We start from the raw sequence: 11,305 nt of genomic DNA, 5'->3' as shown, positions 1-11,305 counted from the left end.
AAACTGCGTCTCAAAAAAAAAAAAAAGAACTCCTACAAATCAGTGAGATAAAAAAGGCAATGTGATTTTTTTAAATGAGAAAAAATGTGAACAGTCACTTCACAAAATAATATATCCAAACGGTCAATAAACGTATTTTAAAATATTCAACCTCATCAGTCATTAGGGGAATGCATGTTGATAACAAAACAGATAAAACACATGCTCACCAGAATGACTAAAGTTACTAAGAATAATAATACCAAGTATCGATGAAGAAATCCTTTATACGTTGCTGGTGAGGGTATAAAATCGTACAATCATTTTGAAAATCAGATGGGTAATATCTATTAAAGATAGTACTTTGAAATTCTACTCCTAGGTAAATACCTAACAGAAAGTGTGCAACTATGTATTACTAATGTACCAGAGGGTTCATAATAGCAATATTCACAATAGACCAGATCTGAAAACTCAAATGTCCACCAACAGTAGAAATGAATAAATACGTTGCGGATTATTCATATACTAGAAAAGTCCACAGGAGTGATAATGAATGAACTCATGCTAAATGAAACAATAAGGATGAATCAAAAGAAGCCAAACACAAAAGCATGTGTATTGTAGGATTCCATTTATATGAACCTCAACAAGGCAAAACTAATATGGTATTATAGGTCAGATGGTGGGTACCTTTCTGGAGGAGGCTGTGGGAGATATTGCAGAGGGTATGAAGGAGGCTGCTGAGGTGCTGTTTGTTGTGTTCTGTTCCTTCATTTTGGTGGTGGTTTCGTGGGAACATTCACTCGTTGAGCTGTTATATCAGCAGCTATAACTAATGTTTCTTCTCTGTGTCTATGTTTTGCTTCTTTTTAAATTTTTATTTTATTTTTTGTAGAGACAGGTCTCCCTATGTTGCCCAAGCTGGTCTCGAACTCCTGGCCTCAAGCCATCCTCCCACCTCAACCTCCTAAAGTGCTGGGATTACAGGTGTGAGCCACTGTGCCAGGCCTTTGTTTCAATATAAAGGCTTATTTAAAACAATTCATATGTGCTGACATGGAAAGATGTTTGTAAAACATGAAGTAAAAAATGGCAGACTATCAGAAAATGTAGTTCAGCAATTTTTTAATCAGCTCATCAGAAGGTTCTGATGAATTGCCAAGTTTGGGAGCCTCTGGACTAGATTCTGTGAGCCATGTGGTCCCTTGATCCAATGTATCTGGAGAGTCTGCCTTGGCCTGGGCACTGCCCTCAGCATGACAAGGCATAGAAAATGAAACTGATGGAATCCTTGGGTTTTCAGGATAAGACATAACAAACTTAGATAACTCTGAAACTCTGTTCCAAGGCAGAAAATGATCAGCCCCATAAGGCAGAAACAAATAAACAAAGAGGAATGAGGAAGTTGGGGAAACATATCTAAAAAAAATTGCTGGGAGCTACATTGAACTCTGCCTCCTAAACTGCTGTGTCTGCCCCAAATCTGGCCCCTGAGCATGTGAGGGACTAGATGTCAGCCTCTGCCTCCACTTCAGTTGCCTGGGTGAGCCCTGGAATAGATAAATCGCAGCAAAGCTTTACAAGCAATTTTCAGGACAGTTTTCAAGAATCCCTGAAGTTGGCAACTCTCTCCTGGACTTTCAACCCGCATAGAAACTTCTTTATCACTCACCTTCATCACCTCGTCAGCTTTCTTTACATGCACATTTTTTTTTTTTCTTTCCAAATGACTAAGGAAACTATAGATTGTTTTCACTCACCTGTGTCCTAGATTGACTTTTCCCCTTTAAAGGCTGATATTCCTCTCCTCAGTAAAGACCTCTGTAAAACTTTGTATGACCACCCCAATTCACCCAGCCTCTTCCCTGTGCAGCTGAATATGTGCCCAGACTCTAGCTGTCAGTCAGTGTCTGTTTAATATTTTCTTGGAAATGTCTGTTGCTGAAGTTCTCTCACCTTCTGCTTGGTCATGTCTAAGAGACCCACAGAGTATCTGTCACAGTTGAGGAAGGCGCGGACTGTGTACAAGGCTTTGTGGAACTGTCTTTCGATATCTGTAAGTTCTTCAAAGACTTTGCTCCCAGACCACAGAAGTATCTGAAAAAATACAAAAATAGATTCAAGGATTTTGAGTTGCAAAGTAGTAGCTCACTTAGCTGGAGAATAACAACAATTCTGTAAAGTTCTGTAGAGTTTATTTCACTTAACCTTCACAATAACCCAGAGAAATAGGTTAACTATCTCCCATTTTTAGCTTTAGATTTTTTAAAGTTTTTAATTTTTATTTATTTTTTAGGGGCAGAGTTACTCTGTCATCCAGGCTGGAATACAGTAACACAATCATAGCTCACTGTAGCCTCCAACTTCCAGGCTCAAGAAGTTCTCCCATCTCAGCCTCCCCAGTAGCTGGGACTACAGGTGCACACTACTGCACACAGATAATCTTTAAATTTTTTGTAGAAATAATTTTTCATTGTTTCCCAAGCTGGTTTCAAACTTCTGGCTTCAAGCAATCCTCCCACCTTAGCCTCCCAAAGTGCTGGGATTATAGGCATGAGCCACCTTACCCAGCCAATTATCATTCATTAAAAAAAATTTATTTGAAAAATAGAGATGGGGTCTCACTATGTTGCCCAGGCTGGTCTTGATCTTCTGGGCTCAAGCGATCCTCCTGCCTTGGCCTCCCAAAATCCTGGGACTACAGGCATGAGCCACCATGCCCAGTCCAATTATCTTCCATTTGTAGACAAAGAAACTGAGGCTCAGAGAGGTGAAGTAACTGAGTGTTACATTGGGTCCAACTCTTTCCCTTTCATTCAACTCATAGGCTTTAATAAAAATAATAAGAAACTTCAATTGAGCCCTAATGCCCTATACAGCTAGTGCTCGACTTATGACCACGGTCGGGACCGTGGACTGGTAGTAACACGATTTGGTCGTAAGTTGAGTAGGCTATATGTACAGTTGAAATGGTGCACGCGGAGATGGTAGTGCTGCCGGAAGCTGGTCCGCACTGTCGTACGCCCAGCTGGGCAACGTTTGCGCTGCCAGACGTGGAGCAGTCGTGGCTACCGATTGTGGTCGTAAAGTTGAATGGTCGTAAGTTGCATAGGTCGTAAGTCGATCAATACCTGTATACATTATCTCATTTACTATTAATGGCAACCTTTCGAGGGTGGCACCATAATCATCCCTATTTTTCAAATGGGGAAACTGAAGCATAGAGAAATTAAGTGACTCGCTTAGGGTCTTAGAGCTAGTCCATGGTTGAGCAGGGATTCAGATCAAAGCCATCTGACTTGGAGCTTGTACATATTACCACTCTGGTATACAGCTTTATAGACAACCACTACCTCATAACACTTGTGATGCTGGCCAGAGACTAGAGAATGCTTCCTAGGCACCTTTATTCCCATCTGCCTGCCAGTCCTGACCACATCAATGCTTCAGGGAAAGGACACGTCCAGTCCATTCCCTTGGCCCAAGCCCCTTACCTGGCCTCGTCGAGTTTCACAGTTGTGCAGGTAACTCAGGTGGTACACCTTCATGATTAGATTTGCAAAATTGAGGTACTTGAGAAGAATCTAAAAATCAAACAGCATGAAGGGAGGCAGATGAGAAGAAGAAATCCATCCTCCGGCTACTTCTACCATCAGCAAATATCTAAATATTTTCAAAGCTTCATCAGAGACAATTTGGGCAGATGGATCCTAGAATGCAGACTCATAAGATGTTGCATGAGTATAAAACTCACAGAATGTTGATGTTGATGGGAGTGTATTAATGAAAAATAGCTACTGTTTATTGAATTTTCCTGTTAAATTCTCTATGAGGTTGATACTGAAAAATTATCAACATTTTACAAATAAGAAAACAGAAGTTCAAAGAAGTTAAATAACTTGCACAAGGCAAACAGCTAGATATTGGGAGAGACAGAACAATTATCTCTCTATTCCTGACTTCAAAGCCCAATGTTTCAACTATTATTTTATCCTGCCTCCCTCAGAGAACATCAGGTGAATTCCCTTTCTGACAGATGGGGAAACTGAAGCCAGGCCAAAGAGCACACTTGAGGAGACTTCATAGTCTAGGAGAATGTGCTAGCATGGCTACCCTTAGTTTCTAAAGCATTCTTACCTCTTCATCTCTCTTGGTGAAGTGGGATCCATCCACTTTATTCACAGCCATGATTATGGCTACCACATCCTTCCCATTCATTATGGGTGAAGCCAAGATGCTCTTGGTCTTGTACTCAGTGAGGATGTCCACAAAGTCACAGAAATGCTCATCCTAAAGGAAGGCAGAGATAAGCACAGACAGGCAAATGAAGGGCAAGAACCATGGAACACCCCAAAGCCCCTGCTGACAAATGAATGATGGCACTGCCACTGATTCCCCTTCAATAGGTGCAGGGCAATCAGAGATGACATCTGCCATGGAAGCTTCCAAAATCCAGTAGAAGAAGAAGATCTGAGATGCAATCCACTGAGGGCTGTGGAGGAGACATGTGCAAAGCAGTGTGGGTGCCAGGGACGGGAGTGAGGGACTGACTTTGCCTGGAGAGAGAGGGTTAGAGAAGGCTTTCTTGAGGTGATGACAATTAATCCCAGAATAAAAACTCAAGGGAGAGCTAAGAGAAAGCCAGGGAAAGACTTTAGTAAGTACAACAGTGATAGTTGCTAGCAGGCAGTGTGCGTGGCATTTTCCCTGCATCATCTTACTTTAATCTTCGCAATAAGCTATGAGATAGGTACCATTAGTAGCCCATCTTACAAGAGGGGGATCTGTAACTCAAGAAGTTTAATGTCACGTGTGGAGAGAGAGAGTGTGTGTTTGTGGTGTGTGTGTGTGCGCGTGTGTAACTCTAGAACCTGCCCTCAGCTCTGCTGCCTCTTAGAGAGGCAGAGACAGAGCAAAAACCTGTCTCTAGAAAAGGAAGGTAGGAAGGGAGGGAGGGAGGGAGGGAGAGAGGAAGGAATTCAGTGAGGGATGCTTTGCATCTATAGATTTCTTCTAGTTGGAGTGGGATTAAACAAATAGTCAACAGCATTATTATCAGTGAAGCTGTTTCAAACCAGGTGAAGGGTAAAGGAATTAAGAGAAGCTTGTAGTGTTGTACTTGAGTTAACATTTGAGGATTAAGCAAAATCTCTGAAAAGGCCTTAGTCAAGAAGTGGTACCTGCGTCATTTTCTAAGCTACTGATGAGTGCCTGAGCACAGAGGCCTGGGTGGGGTATGCTTGGATTCATTTCATGAAGTCATTTTAGTTTCCCATTGTTCACTTCTATCAGGGAAAGCAAATACCTGGGCCTCACCTGCATCCAAGGCAGATGCTACTAAATCTACCAGAAAGCTCTTTCCCGCTGAGTTCTCAGTCCTGGAACTCCCCTCATGAGCAATCCTCCTGCCGATTGACTGACATTTACATGATCATTGTCATCCCTATATATTCAGCATGTAAAATGTTCTAAACAATCATACCGTAGAACCTCAGATTATTAAAGGTGGAAGGAGACTTAGAAGGCAATTAGCTCAAACTATTAAAAGTAATGGCAAAAACCATGATTACTTTTGCACCAGCCTGAATTTATTTATTTATTTATTTATTTTAAGTACAATTTCCATTTCACTCTTATCCAGAGAATAGTTCGTCTTCTGCTTTAAGGACTCAGCTCCCTACACGGGCTTTGGTGGAGGTCGTGGGGCAGCACCCACAGGTCTACATCGCAGTGGGGGTGTTTGGTCCCTGTGGGCTTCATGAGATCGATTACTTTGCTGTGAATTACACAACTCACACAATAATGTAGCGTCACACACAGCTTGGGAAGCACATCGAAGGCATCCAAGACACTTGCTTCAGAAATGTCCCTGACTGCTGTGGCCTCCACTACGTTCAAATGACGAATTTCTTAATGGCCTTGTCCTTGGGCACACGTCAGGCACAGTTCGTGCAGCAAACAGGCTGCACGTGGCCATGGTCCTTTTCGGCATGACCATTGCTTCTTCTTTTCTTTGTCATCTTGGAGGCACGGACCAGAGCAACCTACATTTATTTTAAAGCCCAGAATCAAAGACTGAGCTAGCGAAAGCCCAAAGTTATTCATTCATTCAGCTAGCATTAAGAGAGTGCTATCTAGATGCTAGGTACTCTTCCAGACCCTGAAACTACAGCAATGAACAAGAAGAATGAATTTCTTGCTCTGGTGAAGCTTACATTCAAAGGGGGAGACAGAGAAAAAAGCAAGCCTGAGACAACTGCTTTGAAGAAAATGGACTGGATGGTGCTGTAGAGAGCGATGAATCAGATGGCAGGCTGGTGAGCAGGGAGCCTTCTTGGAAGATGGAATGCTGAGCTAAGAGCTGAAGGATCAAGGGAACCAGGTATATGAAGCACATTCTAAGCACAGAGCATGCAAAGGCCAGGAGGTGGGAATGAGGTTGGCCCTTGTGAAGAACAGAAAGATCAGTGTACCTGAAGCATAGAGAGGGAAAAGCAGAGGGAAAGTGGAGGGCAAGGAAGTTAGAGAGGCAGGCAGGGGCCAGATCCAGCAGGGCCTTGGAGGCCACGAGATTTCATTTTTATGTATGTATGTATGTATGTATTTTTGAGACAGGGTCTTGTTCTGCCATCCAGGCTGGAGCCATCCATGAGCCATCATGGCTCACTGCAGCCCCAACCTCCTTCCTACAGGGGTGTACCACCATACCCAACTCATTTTTGTATTTTTTGTAATGATGGGATTTTGCTGTGTTGCCCAGGGTAGTCCCAAACTGCTGGGGTCAAGTGATCCTCCCACCTCAGCCTCCCAAAGTGCCGGGTTTACAGGTGTGAGCCCACATCTGGCTGAGTTTGGATTTTAAAGTGCCGTGCAGCACTACTTCTCATTCCCAGATTCCTCATTTCCCCTTTGCAAACATTCACAGCGCCAAGCTCTGTTGCGTCTCATAATGAGATCTACTATTTGCTGAGTAATAATGACGCACTAGGCTCAGAGCTAGACAACTTACATATATTATCTCATTAACTCTCACATCAGCCCTGCCAAATAGAACCGCCACCTTCCCCATTTCATAGACAACTCCCTTGCGGTAAGTGGCACAATTGCTCCACTCATTCATTCATTGATTCACTGATTGATTGATTCATTCATATTCATTGAGCACTGACTATGCCAGGCATTGCATATGCAAAGAGCTGTAAGATGAGGTTGTTCTCACTGGTTCTCATGGTATAGTGGATTATCATGTAAAACATGAGCCCATGACTCAAAGCATGTGAAGCAGACCACCCTGGGGGCCCAGAGAAGGAGAAACTTGTCCTATGAGTGGCTTCAACAGCCACTCAGAACATTGTCAGTGGTTGAAAACTCTTTGAGCTTCAGTTTTCCCTTTGCTGAAGTCAGGGTATTGGATAAGGCCCTCTTTGAGGGTTTTTCTTTTTTTTCCCTGTTCTAGCGTGCTGGGTGCCATGTCTCATAGGAAATGAAGGAAAGGAGGGGCAGACAACAAATGTGAGAGGGTCTAGAAATGACAGTCATCTCAGGTACGGTCTTCAGAAACGGGATTTATCAGCCACAGGAAGTGCGGGAGAAGGGCTGACATTTACTCATTCACTCACTCAATAAACTATAGTAAGTACTCACTCTGTCCCAGACACTGGGCTAGGTGCCAGGGACCAGTGGTGAATAACACAGACAGGGACAGATGGGCCCTGTGGGTTTTCCCGAAAGGAGAAAGAGGAAAGGATTGATACACGAGTACATACTGAATGACAAGTGGGCAGCCTTCCCAATGAAATTTGAATTTCAGGTAAACTAGAAATAATTTTTTTTAGTATAACTATGTACAAAATATTGCATGGGACCTTCTTTTACTCAAATATTCTTCTTTGTTTATCTAAAATTCAAACTCTACTGGGCGTCTTATATTTTATCTGGCAGTCCTCTGGCAAGTCTTTCTGATGCAATTCTCAAGATAAGTAGGAATTTGGAGGGGATGGGGAAGTTCATTACAGTCCAAAAGAACTTCCTTTGTGATTTCACATTTCAACAATGCAGCAATTGCAACCCTTTCCCAGGTTTGTAGAGGGTGCTGAAGGCTGACAATATCACTTTTTGGTGGTTCAGAAAGAATCTAGACCCTTGCCTACAACACCTTCCTCCTCCTCTTCACCCAGCCCCAGTCTCCATTTGGTAGTCAAGGTGGCCTTCTACCCAGAGCCGCGAATTGAGTAAGATTTCCTGATGTAAACACATGCAAATACCAAGTATAGAGGGATGACTGGCATGGACGGCCTTCACCCGCAGGCCCAAGTCACTGGCCAGAGAGACTGACTCAGGCCCCAAAAGTTTCCAGGGAAGGTGAGGTGTGGTTTCCCGGGTAAATTCTGAGGGAGGAATAGAAGGAAACAGGCCACCCCTTAGCACAGACGCTCTGCAAACTGCTAAGCCAGGATCTTCTAGAATCAGAAAAACATCCTGAATCCTCAATCCCTTAACACCAGGGTATATAGAAGCTCTCAGCATCTCTGTCTTCTGTTTTCCCACAAACAGAATCTAAACTGAAAGCTCCAGAAGGGCAAGACTGGATTCTCCTCCAAATTCCACCCAAACCTGGCACAGCCTCCATCACTTAGAATAGATCCTTAACAACAACAACAAAAGAGTTGTAATAGGAACAAGGAATGGGAGTTGCCAATAGGAGTCATTACGGTGTGCCAAGAACACTGCTAATGAGAAATCATTCACTCATTTAATGTTTACAACAAACAACGCTGTGGGGTGGGTATTATTACCCCATCTTACAACATATGAAATAAACCCAGTCAAGCTAAATGGTTTGCCAGGGCCACATTCTTAGAAAGTGACAGAGTCCTGGTTCACGTCCAGATCTGACCTCAAAGCATAAGATCTTAACTCTCTGCTGCATGATCCAATGACCTTGCTCAAATAAAGCCCAGTGCCATGCCCTCATTTTCTAAAGAGGGAGGGCGTACAGAAGAGCAGAGCAATTAAGAGGAATTAAGGATCTGTAATGACTGCCTGGCTGAACCAGCCAGTAAAAAAAAAAAAAAAGAGTGTGAGCTCAAGGTCAGTGCCTGGGTTCAAATCATTCCCAGTCTGCCAGGGTTGTTTTTTTTTTTTTTTTTCACTTTTTTTTATTATTATACTTTAAGTTCTGGGGTACATGTGCAGAATGTGCAGGTTTATTACATAGGTATACACGTGCCAGGTTGGTTTGCTGCATCCATTCCCCCGTCATCTACATTAGGTATTTCTCCTATCCCTCCCCCATCCCCCTTCTCTCTGCCATTTTTTCTTTTCTTAGGCGGCTGAGTGAAGCAGTAGGAATGGATGGGGACAAAGAAATCTATCACTTACTGTGATCAATTAGTTATAAACACCTGTGTGCCTGGACCAGCCAGAGTCTGCCACTTCCTATCTGCATAACCCTGAGCAAGTTACCAACACTTTGTGGGTTTCTGCTTCATCATCTGTGAAACAGGGATAATGACAGTTATGACACAGATTGATATGAATGGAAACGAGTAAGGCAGTCCCTGTCGGCTACAGTTACAGTCCAGGAAGAGTCGAAGGGAGAATAGACTCCAGTCCAGTTGGATGAGTCCTCCGGAAAGTCTCTGAGTGCAGCCCCATTGCCTGGCCCCTGGATGCCCAAGGGGAGATGACGGGATACACGCACCTTGTGTGGGAGCCCACCGGGTGTGCTTTCCACAGAGACACACCAAGAAACCCAAGTCTAAAAGATGACCTGTTTGAATTCTTTTATTTATTTTTTTTGAGACGGAGTTTTGCTCTTGTTGCCCAGGCTGGAGTGCAATGGCTCGGTCTTGGCTCACTGCAACCTCCACCTCCCAGGTTCAAGAGATTCTCCTGCCTCAGCCTCCCAAATAGTGGGGATTACAGGTGCCCACCACCATGCCTGGCTAATTTTTGTATGTTTAGTAGAGACAGGGTTTCACCATGTTGGCCAGGCTGGTCTTGAACTCCTGACCCCAAGTGATTCACCTGCCTTGGCCTCCGAGAGTACTGAGATTACAGGCCTGAGCTACCGCACCCTGATGACTTGCTTGAATTCTTGCCCTAATGCAAGTGAAGTGTTAGCAAGCCTCTGCCCAAGCTCTCCTGGGTTTAGTTTCTTTGTCTATTAAATAAGGCAGTCGGATAAGACAGTCTCTGAAGCCCACTTCCTCCCCGATTTTTAACCTTGAGACCCTTAAACTGAAGTAAAGCCAGAGGTAAAATGAGCACAAAATCACACCATGTCCAGAGACTGGATTTTGGAAATGCCCAAACACAGCTCCTGTTTTGGCCAGTGCAGCAGTGAATGAGACCTGCATGGGCCCTGCCACGATGGGACAAACATTCTTTTGGGTGAGATAGAGCTAAAGAAAGTGTTGCATAATTACTTGATTGTGCGTCTTTTCTACCAAGTGCTTCCAAGCACATGCTTTGTGCCAGACACCGTGCTGGGTCCTGGAGTAAATGCCTGGTGGACAAGGCAGACCTGGTCCCTGACCTCCAGGGCTTATTATGAGAGATGGCTTAGGGAGGAGGCTCTAACAGGGGGATTAGAAAGGGCCTCCCTGAGGACATGACTTTTTCTGAAGGTGAATAGCAGCTGGCCTGGACAGAGGCCTAGGTGGAGAACTGCATTACTGCCTTTAAAAGCCAACGTCCAGAGACAGGGTGTGATTTGCTCAAGGTGATCAAAGAAGTCTTTGTCACAACTGCCAGTAGAATCTCAGGGAACTGTGGACTCCTGAGAGAAAGAGCCAATGTTTAACCAAGTGATCAGTGTTTAACACTTCCAGTGATGGGACAGACTGCCATTATGCCCTGCATGTAAAGCACGAAGGAAAATACCTCTGTGGCGCTCCTGCCAGAAATGCATGACCTAGATCTAATCATGAAGAAATATCAGACAAGTCCAAGAGAAGGGACATTTCCACAAAAGATTTGGTTTGTACCCTTCAAAAATGTCAGTGCCATGGAAAACAAAGACAGACTGAGGAACTGTCTCAGATTCAAGGAGACTGAAAAGACAGTGCTACATGGGTGTCTGAGACAAATGACAAATTGAATATGAACTGTTCATTAGATCATGGTGTTGCAGCTTTTTTCTTTACTTTTTAGCAATTTTTTTCTTTTTTCTTTTCGCCCAGCTGATTGGATGGTTCCTTTCCTTTCGTTCACCTTCCCCTTCCCCTTCCCTTCCCTCCCCCTTCCCCTTCCCCTTCCCTTCCCCTTCCCTTCCCCTTCCCTTCCCCTTCCCTTCCCTTCCCCTTCCCTTCCCCTTCCC

General features: G+C 43.9%; 1 protein-coding gene across 2 annotated transcripts in view; it reads right to left on the bottom strand.

The window, feature by feature from the left end:
* PDE6A (phosphodiesterase 6A) overlaps positions 1 to 11,305 on the bottom strand; it is an 89,428-nt gene that overhangs the window by 75,294 nt on the left and 2,829 nt on the right. For both annotated transcript variants that reach the window (XM_032250254.1, XM_032250253.1), the window contains exons 2-4: positions 4,120 to 4,272; positions 3,477 to 3,566; positions 1,939 to 2,079 (exon numbers count right to left, since the gene is read on the bottom strand). In XM_032250254.1, coding sequence (XP_032106145.1) covers positions 1,939 to 2,079; positions 3,477 to 3,566; positions 4,120 to 4,272 — 384 coding nt within the window. The remainder of the gene's footprint in view (positions 1 to 1,938; positions 2,080 to 3,476; positions 3,567 to 4,119; positions 4,273 to 11,305) is intronic.

This window comes from Sapajus apella, unplaced genomic scaffold (genome assembly GCF_009761245.1).
Source record: "Sapajus apella isolate SASKATOON/1434 unplaced genomic scaffold, GSC_monkey_1.0 scaffold71, whole genome shotgun sequence".
In the NCBI taxonomy this organism is placed as follows: domain Eukaryota; kingdom Metazoa; phylum Chordata; class Mammalia; order Primates; family Cebidae; genus Sapajus; species Sapajus apella.
This window is presented reverse-complemented; position numbering and strand designations above follow the sequence as displayed.